The sequence below is a fragment of the Bos grunniens genome, chromosome 12 (assembly GCF_055505025.1).
Source record: "Bos grunniens cultivar Pamir isolate PY7600 chromosome 12, Bosgru_T2T1.0, whole genome shotgun sequence".
Taxonomy (NCBI): Eukaryota; Metazoa; Chordata; class Mammalia; order Artiodactyla; family Bovidae; genus Bos; species Bos grunniens.
In genome coordinates, this window is record NC_141176.1 from 84,080,240 (window position 1) to 84,101,896 (window position 21,657).

General features: G+C 39.1%; 1 protein-coding gene across 1 annotated transcript in view; it reads right to left on the reverse strand.

Moving 5' to 3' along the window:
- The window catches only part of NALCN (sodium leak channel, non-selective), a 307,320-nt gene that overhangs the window by 176,585 nt on the left and 109,078 nt on the right, over positions 1-21,657 (reverse strand). The window contains exon 11 of the mRNA XM_086330519.1: positions 12,275-12,406. Coding sequence (XP_086186645.1) covers positions 12,275-12,406 — 132 coding nt within the window. The remainder of the gene's footprint in view (positions 1-12,274; positions 12,407-21,657) is intronic.

The window sequence follows — 21,657 nt, forward strand, 5'->3', positions numbered from 1 at the left end:
GAAGCAGTGAGGAGGTAATTTTAGTAAGCTCCTTTCAATGGATGGCTCTAGCCTGAGTCAATGAACTCAACATTGAAGGTTGCTGGACAGCATGGAACTTACCAGTCACAGTGCTGGCCATACAAAAGGAAGGAGGCTGGCAAGTTATCTGCAGAATCCAGTTACACGGAAGTGCTCCCCCAAAGCATCATCTAAGCATGTGCCCAGTTTAGAGGTTTACTGCGAATCTTTTTTGTTTTTAATTTATTGGAGTACAGTCGATTTACACTGTTGTGTTAGTTTCAGGTATACAGCAAAGGGAGTCAGTTTTACATATACATGTATCCATTCTTTTTAGATTCTTTTCCCATACAGCTCATTACAGAGTATCGAGTACAGTTCCCTGTGCTACACAGTAGGTCCTTATTAGCTATCTATTTTATATATAGTAGTGTGCATATGTCAGTCTCAGTCTCCCAGTTTTTTTGTGTGTGTGCCGTGCCATGCAGCACGTGGGATCTCAGTTTTGCGACCAAGGATTGAATCCACGCCCTCTGCCATGGAAGTGTGGCGTCTTAACCACTGGACTGCCAGGGAAGTTCCCAATCTCCCAATTCATCCCTCCTTCACTTCCCCCTTGGCAACCATAAATTTGTTTTCTACATCTGTGATTCCATTTCTGTTTTGCACATATGCTCACTGTACCATTTTTTAGATTCCATGTATAAGTGATATCGTATGACATTTGTCTTTCTCTGACTCACTTCACTCAGTATGACACTCTCCAGGTCCTCTGCAAATTCTTAGCTGTCAGCATTGCAACCTTTGGGAGTCTCCTTTTCATTACCCTTAGTCTAGGAGCACCCATGACCTTTGCCCCTAACTCAGCAGGCCCCACCCTGAGAAGGTCACAGTAGGACCTTTCCTCTGTCTCGAATCCTCAGAGGACATTATACCATCAGTGGGTGCTTAAAGATGAAACTTGTCTTTTTAAGAGGGAAGGCAAGATTTGGGAGAGGAGGATACTAAAACTTTTCCTACACATTGTTGCCACGTTACTTGAAGAAACTTGAAAACAACACATGAAAACATCAAAATATTCTTTCTTCTTAAAATTTTTCCTAAATCGGGGATTTGCAATCTTTTTTTAACCACCCCCAAGCCTTTTTAAGATATTTTGTTTCTAATCACTACATCATATGGAATTTTTATTAGCCTATATATATATGTTATAAATATAAACATATCTAACTCTGCTTTATATATGGGAAGAGTAGGGTTTTTTTTGCCTCTCCAAGTTTTTACCCCCTTAGGGGTTTTTCCCAACCCCTCTTGAGAATTTATGCTATACAGATAAATCAGGTTTGATATTACCATAGCAGAGTTTAACTAACATTTTCAGGAATGCAGGTTTTATGAGTTTTTAAAATACCACATTTTATTATTTATTTTCCAAATTTTCATCTTATACTAATAAATATGCTATCTAATATCTACTATAACAAGCCCTCTTGTCCTCAAGGAAATTATCAATAATGGAATGCAAATTTAATTAAAATTAAATAAAATGAAATAAATTTAATTAAACAAATAAAAGTGACAGGAGTTACTGTTCTAAGAAACATTATTATACTTTTCTTATGATGACAACACATAACTTGTGAAAAGATTTTTTTTTTATAATGAAGAATACAAGAAATTAGTTTAAAATGCTTGTTTTCTAAAAGAACTTGTAATTGGATTTGTGAGGCTGGCAGGTAAGACAACAAGTTGATGGCCAAGTTTCTGAAGCTCAGGAGACAAATAACTGAATGGAAAATGACATGCTTAATATAAATGGAATAATGGAAACTGTTCTGTCCTTTTAACTCCATGAATAATGTATGAACATTGATCAGTGACAAATTATAAATGAGCTGATTGTGATACACAGGTCTGAGAAGATAAAAGAGCAGAAATACTGCCCATATGTGCAAAGATATTTGAAATATATTATCCAAGATTTGTGTTGCAAACTCTATTTCATAATTTCAGAGAAACATGATGGATATTCATTAGAAAATGTATGCACATTTATCACAAAAGAAGACTCTAGCATAAAACTCACAAGAAACACAACATAGGCACCTCTATTCTCCTAAATGAAATTCAAGTTAAATAACGCTCAAATAAATGATGACCCACATCATTTCTGAGGTGTCGGTAAATCACCTACTCTTAGTATATGGCGTACCTTCAATTCTCTAGACAGTTAAAGAGCAGACTTTGGAGATGGATCATTGAATAGTCAAAAATGTCATTATTGTATTATTTTTCGCCTAACAAGATACTGCTCAAATCTTTTAGAAACACATGAAGAAGCTATAGTCAAAAGAAACTTATTTAATTAAAGTTTCCCAGAAGATGAAATTAAATCCAATGATAATATGAAAGACTGCTGGTAGAATAAGATGAGTTATTTTCATAATTCAGTCATTTCTTATGATTAATGAGCTGAAACATGGGTGTCAGATTCTGTTGGAACTAAAATAAATGGCTCTTTCATGTAATTTCATTTTTAACAAATATCTTAAAGCCAAATGTCTTCAGAGGAACATAGAAACCACTTTGCTAGAAAAGATAACTTTCTATAAGATGGCAAAAAGAGTCCATGTTGATGAAAGGCCTTCTGCTTCAAAACACAGAACAATCAGAGAAAAATTGGAAACCGAAGAGACACCTTGGAGTTCAAAATGAGGTAAACCTGTCCCTTGACCAGAAATGAAACAGGGGCATGCTCTTAGAGCTTCACTGTTCTCGCTCGCTCTCAGCAATTGACAAGTTTCTTAAAAGAGGGACTAAGTTAAAATTTTTAATCTGTGCATAAGACTGTGCTGATAAACTTCTGTTAAATGTACAATCTGCTGGATATACAGATATATTTACATATTTTTATATAATGAAAAGTAAAAGTCTGAGTCACTCAATTGTGTCCAACTCTTTGAGATCCCATCAACCATAGCCCATCAGGCTCCTCTGTCCCTGGAATTCTGCAGGCAAGAATACTGGAGTCGGTTGCCATTTCATTCTCCAGGAGATCTTCCTGATTCAGGGACGGAACTTGGGTCTCCTGCACTGCAGGCAGATTCCTTACCAACTGAGCCTCCAGGCAAAAGCATTGTTTAAGTACTGTTCAAGTTTTATTATTTATTAATAAAGGTTAATAAATATAAATTATATTATTAAAGTGTATTAATAAATTTAATAAATACAAATATATTTATACATTGTAAAATATAACTATGTTCATTATGTTAATGTATAATAATGTGATTTTATGTATAACAGTAATGATAATAGATTATTTTAGATCAAAATGAAAAATGAAAACTTCCAAAAGAAAGTAAATCTTTACATTGTTATGTTTATGCAGAGCCTCAAAAACAAAGAAAAGTTTTCCCTGTTTCTCAACTAATTCTAAATTTAGGTTAATTAAACCAAAATAACTAAACAAGGCCCCAGCCTTTCAACAGAAGCTAAGCAACTGAATTTATGCTTAAAGACTGTTTTCTAGACTGCAAGTTGACTCTTAATGATTTATTTTGGATTTTCAAAATAATTTATTCTGGAATATGTGGGAACTCAAGAAATTACTTCTCCGAAAGCTCATGGCCTCTGGTGATCTATTTTAAAAATAAACTTTATAAAATATTACATAATGCCATTTCCTTAAATACTGTATCATTATAGTCCATAAACTTGAATTGCTGTTGTTATAGCCATTTTGAGGATTAACAGACATAATAAATTCCTTTAAAGCACTTGGCAACATAATGCAACTTCTAAAAAAAAAATAGCAGCTCTTATGTTGTTAGTCTTACTATATTTGAATTCAACACAAAGGGATGTTTGTTGACATGCTCTGTGTCTCTAGAGGCTTCCCTGGCAGATCAGATGGTGTTTCTATAGCTTAAACCAAGATCAAGCTCATTGCTTATTTTTGTAAAGAAAGTTTTGCTGGCACACAAGCACTCTGAGGCCACATTTCCTTCAGCATAACAACAGCAGAGTTGAGTAGCTGAAGCAGAGGACACATGGTCTGAAAAATCTGAAATGTTTACTGTCTGGCTCTGCAAGAAAAAAGTCTGTTGACTCTTGGCTTAAGCCCAAACCACCTTTATCAAGTTTTTTCAAAAGAGAATATTTTATAAAAAAAAATCCAGTGTGATTAAAATGACTTATCCACATTCATTTGAAACTCGCCACTTTGACTTGTGTAGAAGTTTCTGATACAAAGAAAAGAGATAATGTGATTGGAATAAAGATGAAGTACACTTTGGGAAACTCAGGTACACCTCATCAGTGAAGAGACGTGGAATGAATTCGGAATGTTTCAGTAGTTCAAGAATAAAGCGACACCTGTTGTTTTTTAAGTGAACCAAATCTCTACTATGTTGTTGATGAAAATCAAATTTACTTTCAGTGGTTTTGGAAGTGGGCAACAATTAATAGAAAGATAGCATGTGCCATATTTTACCATGCAATCCCACCTGATGCAAAGAGCCGACTCACTGGGAAAGACCCTGCCTGATGCTGGAACAGACGGAAGTCAGGAGGAGAAGAAGATGACAGAGGATGAGATGGTTGAATGGCATCACTGACTCAATGGACATGAGTTTGAGTAAACTCTGGGAGATGGTGAAAACAGGGAAGCCTGGTGTGCTGCAGTCATGGGGTTGCAAAGAGTCAGACACAACTTACTGACTGAACAACAACCTCTCTTGTTGATTTTTTAAATTAAAAAAATAGTACTATTGGAATTTCTTGGGGGCACAGTGGTTAAGACTCCATTTACCAATGCAGAGGACACAGGTTTGATCCCTGGTCTGGGAAGATCCCACATGCCTCAGGGCAACCAAGCTAGCGCGTCACAACTTCTGAGCTGCAACTACTGAAGCCTGTGTGCCTAGAGCCTGTTCTCTGCAACAAGAGAAGCCTCTGCAATGGGAAGACCCACCTCGCCGCAACTAGAGAAAGCCTGCACCGAACAACAAAAACCCAGTGCAGCCAAAATAAATAAAAAAATAAATTTATTTTAAAAAATAGTACTATATACAAAAAAGAACAGCAAGGATTTTTCATCTACCATTGGATGCTACCTATACCCTTAAATAGTATCAGTGAACTCTACACTACTAGAACATTTGAAGTTTTGTTGGAATTTCTTATAGTATGATCATCTATTGGGTCATGTGTAGTGGATTTGAGGTGGATAAACCTAGAATCTGTCAAACAGAGTGAAGTAAGTCAGAGATAAGTCAGAAAGAGAAAAACAAATTTCATATATTAAGAAGAATAATAGGCAAGTTTGACCTCAAAGTACAAAATGAAGGAGGGCAAATACTAACAGAGTTTTGCCAAGAGAACGCACTGGCCATAGGAAACACCCTCTTCCAACAGCACAAGAGAAGACTCTACACGTGGACATCACCACATAGTCAATACTGAAATCAGATTGACTATATTCTTTGCAGCCAAAGATGGATAAGCTCTATACAGTAAGCAAAAACAAGATGGGGAGCTGACTGTGGCTCAGATCATGAACTTATTGCAAATCAAATAAATTGAAGAAAGTAGGGAAAAACACTAGAACATTCAGGTATGACCTAAATCAAATCCCTTATGATTACACAGTGGAAGAGACAAATAGATTCAAGGGATTAGATTTGATTGACAGAGTGCCTGAAGAACTATGGATCGAGGTTCGTGACATTGTACAGGAGACAGGGATCAAGACCATCCCTAGGGAAAAGAAATGCAAAAAGACAAAATGGTTGTCTGAGGAGGCCTTAAAATGGCTGAGAAAAGAAGAGAAGCTAAAGGCAAGGAGAAAAGGAAAGATATACCCATCTGAATGCAGAGTTCCAAAGAATAGCAAGGGGAGACAAGAAAGCCTTCCTCAGGGATCAATGTAAAGAAATAGATGAAAACAATAGAATGGGAAAGACTAGAGATCTCTTCAAGAAAACTAGAGATACCAAGGGAACATTTCATGCAAAGATGGGCACAATAAAGGACAGAAATGGTATGGACCTAACAGAAGCAGAAGATATTAAGAAGAGGTGGCAAGAATACACAGAAGAACTGTACAAAAAAGAGCTTCATGACGCAGATAACCACGATGGTGTGATCACTCAGCTACTGTCAGATATCCTAGAGTCCGAAGTCAAGTGGGCCTTAGAAAGCATCACTATGAACAAAGCTGGTGGAGGTGACAGAATTCCAGCTAAGCTATTTCAAGTCCTAAAGGATGATGCTGTTAAAGTGATGCACTCAATTTGCCAGTAAATTGGGAAAACTCAGCAGTGGCCACAGGACTGGAAAAGGTCAGTTTTCATTCCAATCCCAAAGAAAGGCAATGCCAAAGAATGTTCAAACACAATACCATTCATCTCACACTAGCAAAGTAATGCTCAAAATTCTCCAAGTGAGGCTTCAACAGTACATGAACCAAGGACTTCCAGATGGAGGTCAAGCTGGATTTAGAAAAGGTAGAGGAAGCAGAGATCAAATTGCCAACATCTGTTGAATCTGAAAAAGCAAGGGAGTTCCAGAAAAACATTTACTTCTGCTTTATTGACTATGCCAAAGCCTTTGATTGTGTGGATCACAACAAACTGTGAAAAATTCTTAAAGATATGGAAATACCAGACCACCTTACCTCCCTCCTGAGAAATCTGTATGCAGGTCAGGAAGCAAGTTAGAACTGGACATGGAATAATGGTGACTGGTTCCAAATTGGGAAAGGAGTACGTCAAGGCTGCATATTGTCACCCTGGTTATTTAACTTCTATGCAGAGTACATTATGAGAAACACTGGGCTGGATGAAGCACAAGATGGAATCAAGATTGCCGGGAGAAATATCAATAACCTCAGACATGCACATGACACCACCCTTATGGCAGAAAGTGAAGAACTAAAGAGCCTCTTGATGAAAGTGAAAGAGGAGAGTGAAAAAGCTGGTTTAAAATTCAACGTTCAAAAAATGAAAATCATGGCTTCCAGTTGCATCTCTTCATGGCAAATAGATGGGAAAACAATGGAAACAGTGACAGATTTAATTTTCTTGGGCTCCAAAATCACTGCAGATGGTGACTGCAGCCATGAAATTAAAAGTCGCTTGCTCTTTAGAAGAAATGTTATGACCAACCTAGACAACATATTAAAAAGCAGAGACATTACTTTGCTGACAAAGGTCCATCTAGTCAAAGCTATGGTTTTTCTAGTAGTCATGTATGGATTTAAGAGTTGGACCATAAAGAAGGCTGAGTGCCGAAGAATTGATGCTTTTGAACTGTGGTGTTGGAGAAGACTCTTGAGAGTCCCTTGGACTGCAAGGAGATCAAACCAGTCAATTCTAAAGGAAATCAGCCCTGAATATTCATTGCAAGGACTGATATTGAAGCTGAACCTCTAATACTTTGGCCACCTGATGTGAAGAACAGACTTTGGAACATTGGAAAAGACCCTGATGCTGGGAAAGATTGAAGGCAGGAGGAGAAGCGGACAACAGAGGATGAGATGGTTGGATGGCATGATGGACATGAGTTTGAGTAAGCTCTGGGAGTTGGTGATGGACAGGGAGGCCTGGCCTGGTACTTTCCATGGGGTTGCAAAGAGTCAGACACAACTGACTGAGTGACTGAACTGAACTGATACATATAGAATCTAGAAAAACAGTACTGATGAATCTATTTTCAGGGCAGGAATAGAGAAGCAGACATAGAAAACAGACTTGTGGACACAGCAGGGGTAGGACAGGTTGGGATGAATTGAGAGAGTAGCATTGAAATATACACTTATCAGTGTAAGATAGATAGCTGGTGTCAAGCTTCTGTATGGCAAGGGAGCTCAGCTGGTGCTCTGTGATGACCTAGAGGGGCGGGATGGAGGAGCAGAAGGGAGGCTCAAGAGGGAGGGGACATATGTGTATTGATAGCTGGTTCATGCTGTTGTATAGCAGAAACTAACACAGCATTGTAAAGCAATTATCCCCCATCTGCTTTTAATAACGATCCATACTTTCTGTGCTGGATTTGCAGCAAAATTATATCCATTTTTCAGGTGTTCGGTTGGACATAATTTCTTTGTGAGCCTATGTCACTGATTCTGCATAGCATAAAAACTTGTTACTATTTACTGTCTATATTTCTTGCTTAACTGTAAGCTCCATACACCACAGTTCTAAATGGCTCAGTGGTAAAGAAGCAGCCTGCCAAGCAAGAGATTAGGTTCAATCCTTGATCCAGGAAGATCCCCTAGAGAAGGAAATGGCAACCCACTACAGTATTCTTGCCTGGGAAACCCCAAGGACAGAGGAGCCTGGCTGGCTACAGTCCATGAGGTCGAAAAGAGTCAGACATGACTTAGCAACTGAACAACAACAAAAAAAGTTCCATATATGACACATATATTAGACAATGTCATGTCACAGAGACTATTTCAGAGAAAGTTTAATACTAATGATATTTTCTTACAGGAAACACATCTCCACCAAGGGAGGAATTCGTAAGTGACTCCTTAAAAGTTCCACATACCCACATAGAAGTTTGTATTCAATAGCTGTATACCATCAATTCTTTTTCTGAAAAATTGATGTGTGGGTGGATTGACTTTTTGTTAACCAAATCCATTTTTAAATGCACTGGGAGAATTCCAGATATAGAAGAGAACCCAACTCTGAGGCAAATTGATTTTGTATGTGGAAAGTGCTTTTGTAATAAAAATAATCACATTGTGATGCTTCTGCTTTTTAAGTTTTATTTTTCATATTGGATTTCTCCAAGTGTAGCACAGCTAGATATGTATTCCTCACTTACATGATGAATGGGTTTCTAAAGAGTTGTCCGTCAATCAATTTTTCCATAAATACAGAACCCCTGAATTCTAAGGTCTATTATAGACATAATTCTTCACAATAAAAAAGGCAGGGGTCTCTGGAAATCATTAAGAAATATTTAGGCAACAAATGTTAACAAGATTATCCCAGCAGTAAGATGTGCTACTACAAAACTCTAGTATGGGCTGAAGGAAGCAAGAAGATTTGTTATTTTAATCACTTCAGTTCAGTTCAGTCGCTCAGTCGTGTCTGACTCTTTGTAACCCCATGAATCGCAGCACACCAGGCCTCCCTGCCCATCATAAACTCCTGGGGTTCACTCAAACTCATGTCCATTGAGTCGCTGATGCCATCCAGCCATCTCATCCTCTGTCATCCCCTTCTCCTCCTGCCCCCAATCCCTCCCAGCATCAGGCTCTTTTCCAATGAGTCAACTATATAAGGTGGCCAAAGTATTGGAGTTTCAGCTTTAGCATCAGTCCTTCCAATGAACACCCAGGACTGATCTCCTTTAGAAAGGACTGGCTGGATCTCCTTGAAGTCCAAGGGACTCTAAGAATCTTCTCCAACACCACAGTTCAAAAGCATCAATTCTTTAGCACTCAGCTTTCTTCACGGCATCAATTCTTCAGTGCTCAGCTTTCTTCACAGTCCAACTCTCACATCCATACATGACTACTGGAAAAACCATAGCCTTGACTAGATGGACTTTTTATGGCAAAGTAATGTCTCTGCTTTTGAATATGCTATCTAGGTCGGACATAACTTTCCTTCCAAGGAGTAAGCATCTTTTCATTTCATGGCTGCAATCACCATCTGCAGTGATTTTGGAGCCCCGAAAAATAAAGTCTGACACTGTTTCCATTGTTTTCCCATTTATATCCCATAAGGTGATGGGACCAGATGTCATGATCTTTGTTTTCTGAATGTTGAGCTTTAAGCCAACTTTTTCACTCTCCTCCTTCACTTTCATCAAGAGGCTTTTTAGTTCTCTTCACTTTCTGCCATAAGGGTGCTGTCATCTGCATATCTGAGGTTATTGGTATTTCTCCTGGTAATCTTGATTCCAGCTTGTGCTTCTTCCAGCCCAGCATTTCTCATGATGTACTCTGCATAGAAGTTAAATAAGTAAGGTGACGATATACAGCCTTGAGGTACTCCTTTTCCTGTTTGGAACCAGTCTGTTGTTCCATGTCCAGTTCTAACTATTGCTTCCTGACCTGCATATAGGTTTCTCAAGAGGCAGATTAGGTGGTATGGTATTCCCATCTCTTTCAGAATTTTCCACAGTTTATTGTGATCCACACAGTCAAAGGCTTTGGCATAGTCAATAAAGCAGAAATAGATGTTTTTCCAGAACTCTCTTGCTTTTTCCATGATCCAGTGGATGTTGGCAATTTGATCTCTGGTTCCTCTGCCTTTTCTAATAGCAGCTTGAACATCAGGAAGTTCATGGTTCATGTGTTGCTGAAGCCTGGCTTGGAGAATTTTGAGCATTACTTTACTAGCCTGTGAGATGAGTGCAATTGTGTGGTAGTTTGAGCATTCTTTGGCATTGCCTTTCTTTGGGATTGGAATGAAAACTGACCTTTTCCAGTCCTGTGGCCACTGCTGAGTTTTCCAAATTTGCTGGCATATTGAGTGCAGCACTTTCACAGCATCATTTTTCAGGATTTGAAATAGCTCCACTGGAATTCCATCACCTCCACTAGCTTTGTTCATAGTGATGCTTTCTAAGGCCCACTTGACTTCACATTTCAGGATGTCTGGCTCTAGGTGAGTGATCACACCATCGTGATTATCTGGGTCATGAAGATCTTTTTTGTACAGTTCTTCTGTGTATTCTTGCCACCTGTTCTTAATGTCTTCTGCTTCTGTTAGGTCCATACCATTTCTGTCCTTTATCGAGTCCATCTTTGCATGAAATGTTCCCTTGGTATCTCTAGTTTTCTTGAAGAGATCTCTAGTCTTTCCTATTCTGTTGTTTTCCTCTATTTCTTTGCATTGATCGCTGAAGAAGGCTTTCTTATCTCTCCTTGCTCTTCTTTGGAACTCTGCATTCAGATGCTTATATCTTTCCTTTTCTCCTTTGCTTTTCACTTCTCTTCTTTTCACAGCTATTTGTAAGGCCTCCCAGAGAGCCATTTTGCTTTTTGCATTTCTTTCCCACGGTGATGGTCTTGATCCCTGTCTCCTGTACAATGTCACGAACCTCAGTCCATAGTTCATCAGGCACTCTATCAGGTCTAGGCCCTTAAATCTATTTCTCACTTCCACTGTATAATCATAAGGGATTTGATTTAGGTCATACCTGAATGGTCTAGTGGTTTTCCCCACTTTCTTCAATTTAAGTCTGAATTTGGCAATAAGGAGTTCATGATCTGAGCCACAGTCAGCTCCTGGTCTTATTTTTGTTGACTGTATAGAGCTTCTCCATCTTTGGCTGCAAAGAATATAATCAATCTGATTTCGGTGTTGACCATCTGGTGATGTCCATGTATAGAGTCTTCTCTTGTGTTGTTGGAAAAGGGTGTTTGCTATGACCAGTGTGTTCTCTTGGCAAAACTCTATTAGCCTTTGCCCTGCTTCATTCCGTATTCCAAGGCCAAATTTGCCTGTTACTCCAGGTGTTTCTTGACTTCCTACTTTTGCATTCCAGTCCCCTATAATGAAAAGGACATCTTTTTTGGGTGTTAGTTCTAAAACCTACCTATTTCTGACTACATCTTTAGCGTAGGCTGTCACACCTCAGATTTTTAGAAAAGAAATCTATTTTCCTCCAATCTCGTCCTTGGTACTGTTGAGCTGAGTTCATCTATGATATTCTGAGTCTGTGCTTGCCTACACTTTGGAGGAAACAGACACACAATATGACAATGGAGAGAAAACACAGAGGTGGGAATAGAAACACCTATAGATGGCCAGGGTAACAGCCGGGGCAAGTGTTGCCTTGGCAATGTGACTCGCGCACGTGACACACAACGTGGGGAAGATCACTCAGGCCTAGGGGCCAGGAAACAAATCAGGCAACACGGGACCAAGGGAAACACCTCGCAAGTAGACAGTGAATCAGCTCTGTGCATGCTCAGTCGCTTCAGTCGAGTCTGAGTCTTTGCAACCCCATGGACTGTAGCTCGCCAGACTCCTCTGTCCATGGGATTCTCCAGGCAAGAATACAGGAGTGGGTTTCCATGCCCTCCTCCAGGAGATCTTCCCGACCCAGGGCTCAAACCTGCATCTCCTGCACTGCAAGCAGATTCTATATCCACTGAGCTATCAGGGAAGCCCTGAATCAGCTTTGGTTGAAGTCAAATGATGACTGAGCTGAAATGAACTTTCACGTTTCTAAAAGCTGCTGCCATGAGCCGAGGTTCTTGGGTGCTTTGAAAATTGACCTGTGCCCATGAGCTGCTTACCTCTGCCAGGTAGAACTCGTCATACTGTCTCTTGAAGCTTTCTCCTTTGTGATAGTTGCTGGCGGCCACGATCACGTCCACGGTCACCATGCTCAGGATGAACATGTGGAAGACGGACGACCGCATCATTTGCTGAGGAGGCAAAACGGAAGAACTCTTAATAAAGAGACAGACCCACGATTCAACATACCTATGTGCTCAGACTTTGCTGGATCTGCAACATCTTTGTTATATGCTACTGTGAACAATCTTTCTTTTTAAGAAAATTTTATTTTATTGACGCAAAGTTGATTTACAGTGTTGTGTAAATTTCAGCTGTCCAGCAAAGTGATTCAGTTACACATATTCACAATATACACAGTCCTTTTTCAGATTCTTTTCCATTGCAGTTTATCATGGGATATTGATTATTAGTTCCCTGTGCCATATAGGAATACCTTGCTGTTTATCCACTCTATATATAATAGTTTGCGTGTGCTTAACCCAAACCTCCAATACCTCTTTCCCCCAGAACCTCCCTCTGCTTGGCAAACACATGTCCAGAACAACTTTTCTAAGATAACTTGATGATTGTCACTACATATTGTGAGAAAAGCAATCTTTTATCTGCAGGCAGCTAAAAAGTACCTGGGGAGATAGTTTCAGAGACTTTTGGTTAAAAGCTGAAAATACATTTCACTGAACTTGTGTATAACCTACATCTTAATTTTCACTGGCCAGTTAGGAAGCTCTTATCCTTACTGCTGACTGTATAGAGAAATTATTTTTGGAAAGCTGATACCACATAACAAGTAGCACTTTATTCTACCAAGAGAAAAAGCTACTGTTGATGAAAGCATTTTAGAGATAAACCGCAGAACTGGAAAAGCAGAAGAAACCTAAGATATATTTATTTTTTAATGTATTGCTTCTGTGGATTATTCATTTCTTTAAATTACTGTTTTTAACAATTTATTTTCTATGTTTTAAACCACTTTATTAAAGTATGGTTGATATTTAAAAATGTGGTTCATATTGAACATGTATAACTCAATGAGATTGGAGATAAATATACACCCATGAAAGTATGACCATCAAAGCCATATACATATCCATCACCTCCCAAAGCTTCCTCTTGCCTTCTCTATTAATATTATTATTACTACTTGTGGTAAGAACACAACATAAGATCTATCCTCCTAGTAAATTTTAAATATACAGTAGAGTACATAGCTACAGGTACTATGCCATAGACGTTCATAATTTACTTACCTCATATAACCAGAACTTTATACTCTCTGCATAAATGTTATTGAAAATTATACTACAATTAATAATAGCTGATGTCTATATTTATAATTATTATGTGCTCAAAGCCGTCGTAAGTGCTTTACATAAACGAAGTCATTTAATGTCCTAACAGTTCTAGGAAGTTATGCTAATTTTATAGAGAAGGAAACTGAGGCTCAGAGAAGTTAAATAACTTTCTCACTGTCACACACATACTGAAGACGAAACCACAGTTTGGATCCATATCTGGTCCAAGCCTGCTGCCTACCTTGAGGTAAAATAATTAGGTATTTGAAAAATAAAGGCTATTATTATATTAGCTATCATGTTTTGAATACTGTAAGTATGTTATTTCTTTCACTTCTTTCATCTCCACCATAACCTTACATAGTGGGATATATTACCCACTTCTTCCACAGAGTTCAGACAGGTTAAGTCACTTGTCCAAGGTCACACAGCAAGTACACAGCCGCGCCAGACTCTGAACCCACGTCTGCTTAAAGTGCATTTTAGGAGCTCCTGCCCACTGTGGGGCAGGAAATACATAAAAGGAAGGGGTAGAAGCTGAAGACCCTGGGCAGCAGAAGGAGGAGAGGGAAGCTGACCACACAACGAATCACTGAGTCACACCCCTTGGCACCAACTGCCCGGGGTACAGAGCCACGATGAGCCCCGTTTCGGGGCTTAACTGGTTCTTATAGACACATGTGGACACCACCTGATCTTGACCTGAGAGTTCTTCAATCTTTGCAACTGAAAGAACCTAACGAAAGCAGAAACCAAGAAGAGGAAAAGCGAGAAAAGGATACCTCTGAGCCTGCCGTCAGCTCTCTGCATCCAGATGGGTGCCTTCTTGTGGGTTCATGACCCTGCAGTCAGCATGGGCTCTGAGCCAAAGTGCGTGGACCTGAAACTCTACCACGCACGAGCTCTGTGGCCCTGAGCAAGGTTCTTCAACCTCTCTGTGCCTCAGTTTTCCCATCGGGAAAATGGAAACAAGTATCGGCTACTCCAAAAGTTGTTATCATAAACGTATAAATATCTGTCAGCTCTCACATCGGCGTTTGCATATTATAAATGTTCTATTAAGACGTGCAGTTAAAAAAAAATGTGACCGAGGTATTTTTCTGTTCAGCAATGAAAAATAAATTGCCCAAGGTCAAAAAATTAATTACACTGTATATTTGACTGAGTCCAGAACCAAGTGAGATAAATAAAAGCGATAAAGTCTAATAATGTGAGAGATGTCACAGCCACTGGAAAAGCAGGTATTTAGTGAGGTTGTGTGTCACCATGGCTACTGATGGGTTCTTACATCCATTTATTTGCCCTTGACTTTATTTCATGGATAATGCAAAATCAAATTCCAGGGCTGTCAGTCAACATATTTAAATGCACGTCAACTTGCTTGCAGGAACTACTGACCTTCATAACATTGATAAGCATATCAGCTGGCAAGTTTCTATCCTCATTAGAATTTTTATTTAGTCTTTCTTGCATTGAGAGAGTTAAAATTCCCTAACCATTATTCCTTTTCTAGACTTTTTTCAAGGTAACGTTCTATTAAAAACATTTCAACTGCTTTCCACTTCATCTGCATGACAGAAAAGCCACAACTTTCTCTTTCTATTTTCCTTAGCTGTGGATTTATGTCTTAAGTAAACTGTTATTACCGAAAGGTCTAAACAAAGCTTTTAGCCATGGCTGTCAAAAAACTTTTAAATTGGTTTTGTAACTGTCACTGCTTCACTATGGTGCTGTCGTTATAATTAGGTTGTTTTTTGTCTGAATGTCTACGTTTCCCTGTTGGTACAGAGTCATTAAAATAATCACTTACAAAGGATTTTGATACGCTATAATCACCATCGTTCAGCTGACTTCTTCCACAGTAATAACTTTCAAATATTAAATAAGAATTAAGGTGATCAGTATGTATGGTAGCCAAATTTAAATAATAAAACCAGGAACTCTAGCTTCAAAGGTAGAGCTAGTTTACATGGGTCACTTCAACTCGGTCCAACTCAACCAACGTCTGAACGTGGCTATGGGCTTCCTCAATGTAGAATGGCTGGCAACATTGCACTTAGACTCACACTTACATCTATAGGACAGTCCAAATTTATATCCGTCAATTTTTCACTTTGTTATAAAAATTTTAACGTAAAGGAAAATGTTAAAGTTGTCAGTGCCACAAAATATCATTTAACTTGGGATTTCACAGTTGTATGATTTAGTATGGATGCAGGATATATAGATGGATAGATATAAACATACACATACATATGGATGTATATATGTATGTGTGTATATATATTTATATATGTGTGTGTGCGTATATATATATTTATATATATGTGTGTGTAGGAAATGACAACCCACAACAGAAGCGACTTAGCATGCATGCATATATATTCATGCTCAGTTGCTCAGTAGTGTCCAACTCTTTGCAATCCCTTGGACTGTAGTCTGCCAGGCTTCTCTGTCCATGAGATTCTCCAGGCAAGAATAGTGGAGTGGGTTGCCAGGCCCTCCTCCAGGGAATCTTTCCGACCCAGGACTGAACCTGCATCTCTTACCTCTCCTGCATTGGCAGGCAGGTTCTCTACCACTAGCACCACCTGGAAAGTACATATATATATATATATATATATATATATATATATATATACACATATATACATACACACACACACATATATATACATGTATATAAACATATATATAAAATCTCTCTCTATATATATATAGAGAGAGATGCTTAATATAAGACTCTTCAGATCCTACATACACATCCTATTTTTTAAAATTCCCTTCAACTGCGATGTCATTTTGACTTATATTTTTAAAACATCAGAAAAGTTTTGCATCTATTTTGAGTCTGGCTTTGATCCAAGAACTTCTGATTTCATATGTGACAGTTGGAATTACCAAAATATGAAGAAGAGACTATAACAGAATCATCCCCAAGGCAGCAATGTCAGGAATTCTCAGAAGCCTTACTACTCAAAGTGTGGTCCCTGGACCAGCAGCTTCCTGGGAGTGTATTATAAATGCAGTGTCTCAGGCCCCATCCCAGATCTACTGAATCAGAATCTGCATCTTTAGCCATGATTACTGTAGATCCTAAAGTTTGAGAAGGTCTGTCGCAGAGGATACTCCTTGAGTTGCAGATGAAAACCTGGGTGACCTATACAATTTTTTACAAATTCACAATTTCATGATTCTTAAAAGTAATCATCCAATAAAATATATAGCAAATGCTGACTATAATATTGTGATCTCATTAATATTAATATATTACCCCATCACAAAAATGTATGCCTACTTCCCTTATCCCCTTCAATTCTAAGATCCAAATCAACCAAACCAGTTTGGCTTCATGAAGACAAAAGTGTGAGCCATGTTTTCAGCCATTGGAGAGGATTATGAAGAGTCAGACACGCTTAGTGACTAAACCACCACAGGAGAGAAGGAAATGGTAACCCGCTGGAAAATCCCATGGACAGAGGAGCCTGGCAGCCTACAGTCCACGGGGTCACAAAGAATCAGACACATCGGAGAACTGCCACTTTTACTTTCATGAAGGCACCAGCACAGACTTACTGTAGGAATGCAGGTGGCTTCTGGAATCTGGAAAAGGCAAAGCAATAGTTGTTGTTTTTCCCCCCCTAAAATTTTTATAAGTACTAAGCCTTGTTCATACCCTGATCTTAGCCTAGGGAGACCATTTTGGACTTCAGACCTATAGAACCATAAATAATAAATCTATGTTGTTTGAATATCACTAAGTTTGTGGAAATTTGTCACAGTAAGAACTAGGAAACTAAACCAAGCCCTGTTTGTGATTCTGACACACACTGGCTCAAATCACCTCCTACGAAATAGGACTGCGGGCATCTGCCCAGTGCTCCAAAATTCTACCTGATCGAAGGATTTCACCCAAGGCCACTTGCCAGTCAAGGCCTCTGCAAAATGTATTACTGCAAATATAAACTCACGATGCCAAGCAAGGCTTTCATCCTGCTTTGTTTCAGGATGTGGAATGAGACGCTGGCTCTGAAACAATGACACTGAGTCCAGCCTCATCCAGGAGAAGAGGGAAGGTCGCTTTTCTTCATATTAGTTCTGAGTCCTACCGTGAAGGGAATGCTTTCAAATACAGAAGTCTATGCCAAACCTGGCGAGGTATCCTCTCTTAATTCAAACTGATGCTGACAAAACGGATTCTCAAAATAAGAGCTCATATTTGAGGGCTTGGTTTGTGCCAAGCCTCATTCCAAGCGTAACACGTGCTGGGGTGAAAATTTCATTTAATCCTCAACAACTCTGTGAAAAATGGTGCATTTGCTATCCCCTCATCTATGGAGAAACAGGTAAGGATGCGTCCATTTCCAAGTTCACAGAATCAGAAACTAGTCCCAGATGAGTCCACAGCCAACGCTCTCCTGGCCCCTATCAGGCAGTCAACACGCAGCGGACTCTGATTCACACATTAAAGAAGCGTGAGAAGTCACTCCCGTGACTAGTGTTCGTGATTTAATAGAGGACTTCAGCTTGTGAATCCTGTATCTGAAAGCCGAAGGAAAGCTATTCCCCACTGGAGGGTCTAAGATCTCCATGAAGGAAAAGAATATCAAGTTTGAAGACAGTCTGAGCTGAGTTCAAATCTTGATTCTGTGCTGATTTAACTTCTCTGTGACTCAGTTTTCTTACATGGGAAATGGGTGTGATAACATCTATATCTCTAGGTGGGAACGTGAATATAAACGAGGCTATTTAGCATTGAGTCTAAACAGGATGGAGTCTAAACGGTGTAGATGTCAGAGCAGGCATCTTACACTCCACAATGTTTATTATTATTGCTGTATTTGAAAACACTCTAGGTATTTAAAGGTAGAGATACAGTCAGTTGCTTATGGGGAAGGTGCGTGTGAGCTTAGTCGCTCAGTCGTGTCTGACTCTTTGCGACCCCATGGACTGTAGCCTGTCAAGTTCCTCTGTCCATGAGATTCTCCAGGCAAGAATACTGGAGTGGGTTGACAGGCCCTCCTCCAGGGGATCTTCCCGACCCAGGGATTGAACCTGAGTCTCTCATGTACTCTGCATTGGCAGGTGGGTACTCTACCATTAGCACCACTGGAGAAGCCCTATGGGGAAGGTAAGAAGATATAAGAGGAGAAATCAAGTCAAAGAGATAACTGATCTTGAGAGGGATCAGGGAAATTTATAGATTTTCAAAAAGGTCTTAAGTTGTCTCATTTTTAGTGGCATGAATGCTTAAGGACTCCATAAGAGTTCTTCCTATTCATTTGTTCAGTAAGCTTTCCGATAGAATAGTGCCTTAAACATTCTGAAGACTCTGTAGGCAGGCATCTAACAAATCCAAACAGTGGCCTAGGAGGTCACAATAGTACAGCTCAGAACTCAAATCTTTCTTTCGTTTTTAAAGATTCCAAGTTTTTTAAAAACATAATTTTACTTATTTATTTATGGCTGTGCTGGGTCTTCACTGTTGCTTGGGCTTTTCTCTAGTTGCAGTGAGCAGGAGGTCCTCTCGAGCTGTGATGCTCTGGCTTCTCACTGCAGTGGGAGAAGTGCTCTTATTGTAGAGCACAGACTCAATAATTGTGGAACACAGCCTTAGTTGCTCTATAGCATGTGGGATCTTCCCTGATCAGGGATTGAACCCGTGTCTCCTGCCTGACAGGAGGATTCTTTACCACTGAGCCACCAGGAAAGTCCTCAAATCTTTCTTTAAATTGCTGCTTGAATGAATAAAATATCCTACCCTGGTAAACAAATTTTATGCACAGAACACTGTCTCAGCCAGCTACTAAAAGTTGTGTTTTACAGCAAACATTATCCTCAATGGTGAAAAATTGAAAGCATTTCCTCTAAAGTCAGGAACAAGACAAGGGTGCCCACTTTCACCATTACTATTCAACATAGTTATGGAAGTTTTGGCCACAGCAATCAGAGCAGAAAAAGAAATAAAAGGAATCCAAATTGGAAAAGAAGAAGTAAAACTCTCACTGTTTGCAGATGACATGATCCTCTACATAGAAAACCCTAAAGACTCCACCAGAAAATTACTAGAACTAATCAATGACTATAGTAAAGTTGCAGGATATAAAATCAACACACAGAAATCCCTTGCATTCCCATGCACTAATAATGAGAAAACAGAAAGAGAAATTAAGGAAACGATTCCATTCACCATTGCAACGGAAAGAATAAAATACTTAGGAATATATCTACCTAAAGAAACTAAAGACCTATATATAGAAAACCATAAAACACTGGTGAAAGAAATCAAAGAGGACACTAATAGATGGAGAAATATACCATGTTCATGGATTGGAAGAATCAATATAGTGAAAATGAGTATACTACCCAAAGCAATTTATAGATTCAATGCAATCCCTATCAAGCTACCAACAGTATTCTTCACAGAGCTAGAACAAATAATTTCACAATTTGTATGGAAATACAAAAAACCTCGAATAGCCAAAGCGATCCTGAGAAAGAAGAATGGAACTGGAGGAATCAACCTACCTGACTTCAGGCTCTACTATAAAGCCACAGTTATCAAGACAGTATGGTACTGGCACAAAGACAGAAATATAGATCAATGGAACAAAATAGAAAGCCCAGAGATAAATCCACACACATATGGACACCTTATCTTTGACAAAGGAGGCAAGAATATACAATGGATTAAAGACAATCTCTTTAACAAGTGGTGCTGGGAAATCTGGTCAACCACTTGTAAAAGAATGAAACTAGAACACTTTCTAACACCAGACACAAAAATAAACTCAAAATGGATTAAAGATCTCAACGTAAGACCAGAAACTATAAAACTCCTAGAGGAGAACATAGGCAAAACACTCTCTGACATACATCACAGCAGGATCCTCTATGACCCATCTCCCAGAATATTGGAAATAAAAGCAAAAATAAACAAATGGGACCTAATTAACCTTAAAAGCTTCTGCACATCAAAGGAAACTATTAGCAAGGTGAAAAGACAGCCTTCAGAATGGGAGAAAATAATAGCAAATGAAGCAACCGACAAACAACTAATCTCAAACATATACAAGCAACTCCTACAGCTCAACTCCAGAAAAATAAATGACCCAATCAAAAAATGGGCCAAAGAACTAAATAGACATTTCTCCAAAGAAGACATACAGATGGCTAACAAACACATGAAAAGATGCTCAACATCACTCATTATCAGAGAAATGCAAATCAAAGCCACTATGAGGTACCATCTCACACCAGTCAAAATGGCTGCGATCCAAAAGTCTACAAATAATAAATGCTGGAGAGGGTGTGGAGAAAAGGGAACCCTCTTACACTGTTGGTGGGAATGCAAACTAGTACAGCCACTATGGAGAACAGTGTGGAGATTCCTTAAAAAACTGGAAATAGAACTGCCTTATGATCCAGCAATCCCACTGCTGGGCATACACTCTGAGGAAACCAGAAGGGAAAGAGACACATGTACCCCAATGTTCATCGCAGCACTGTTTATAATAGCCAGGACATGGAAGCAACCTAGATGTCCATCAGCAGAAGAATGGATAAGCAAGCTATGGTACATATACACAATGGAGTATTACTCAGCCATTAAAAAGAATACATTTGAATCAGTTCTAATGAGGTGGATGAAACTGGAGCCTATTATACAGAGTGAAGTAAGCCAGAAGGAAAAACACCAATACAGTATACTAATGCATATATATGGAATTTAGAAAGAGGGTAACAATAACCCTGTGTACGAGACAGCAAAAGAGACAGTGATGTATAAAACAGTCTTATGGACTCTGTGGGAGAGGGAGAGGGTGGGAAGATTTGGGAGAATGGCATTGAAACATGTAAAATATCATGTATGAAACGAGATGCCAGTCCAGGTTCGATGCACGATACTGGATGCTTGGGGCTGGTGCACTGGGACAACCCAGAGGGATGGTATGGGGAGGGAGGAGGGGGGAGGGTTCAGGATGGGGAGCACATGTATGCCTGTGGTGGATTCATTTTGATGTTTGGCAAAACTAATACAATTATGTAAAGTTTAAAAATAAAATAAAATTAAAAAAAATAAAAGT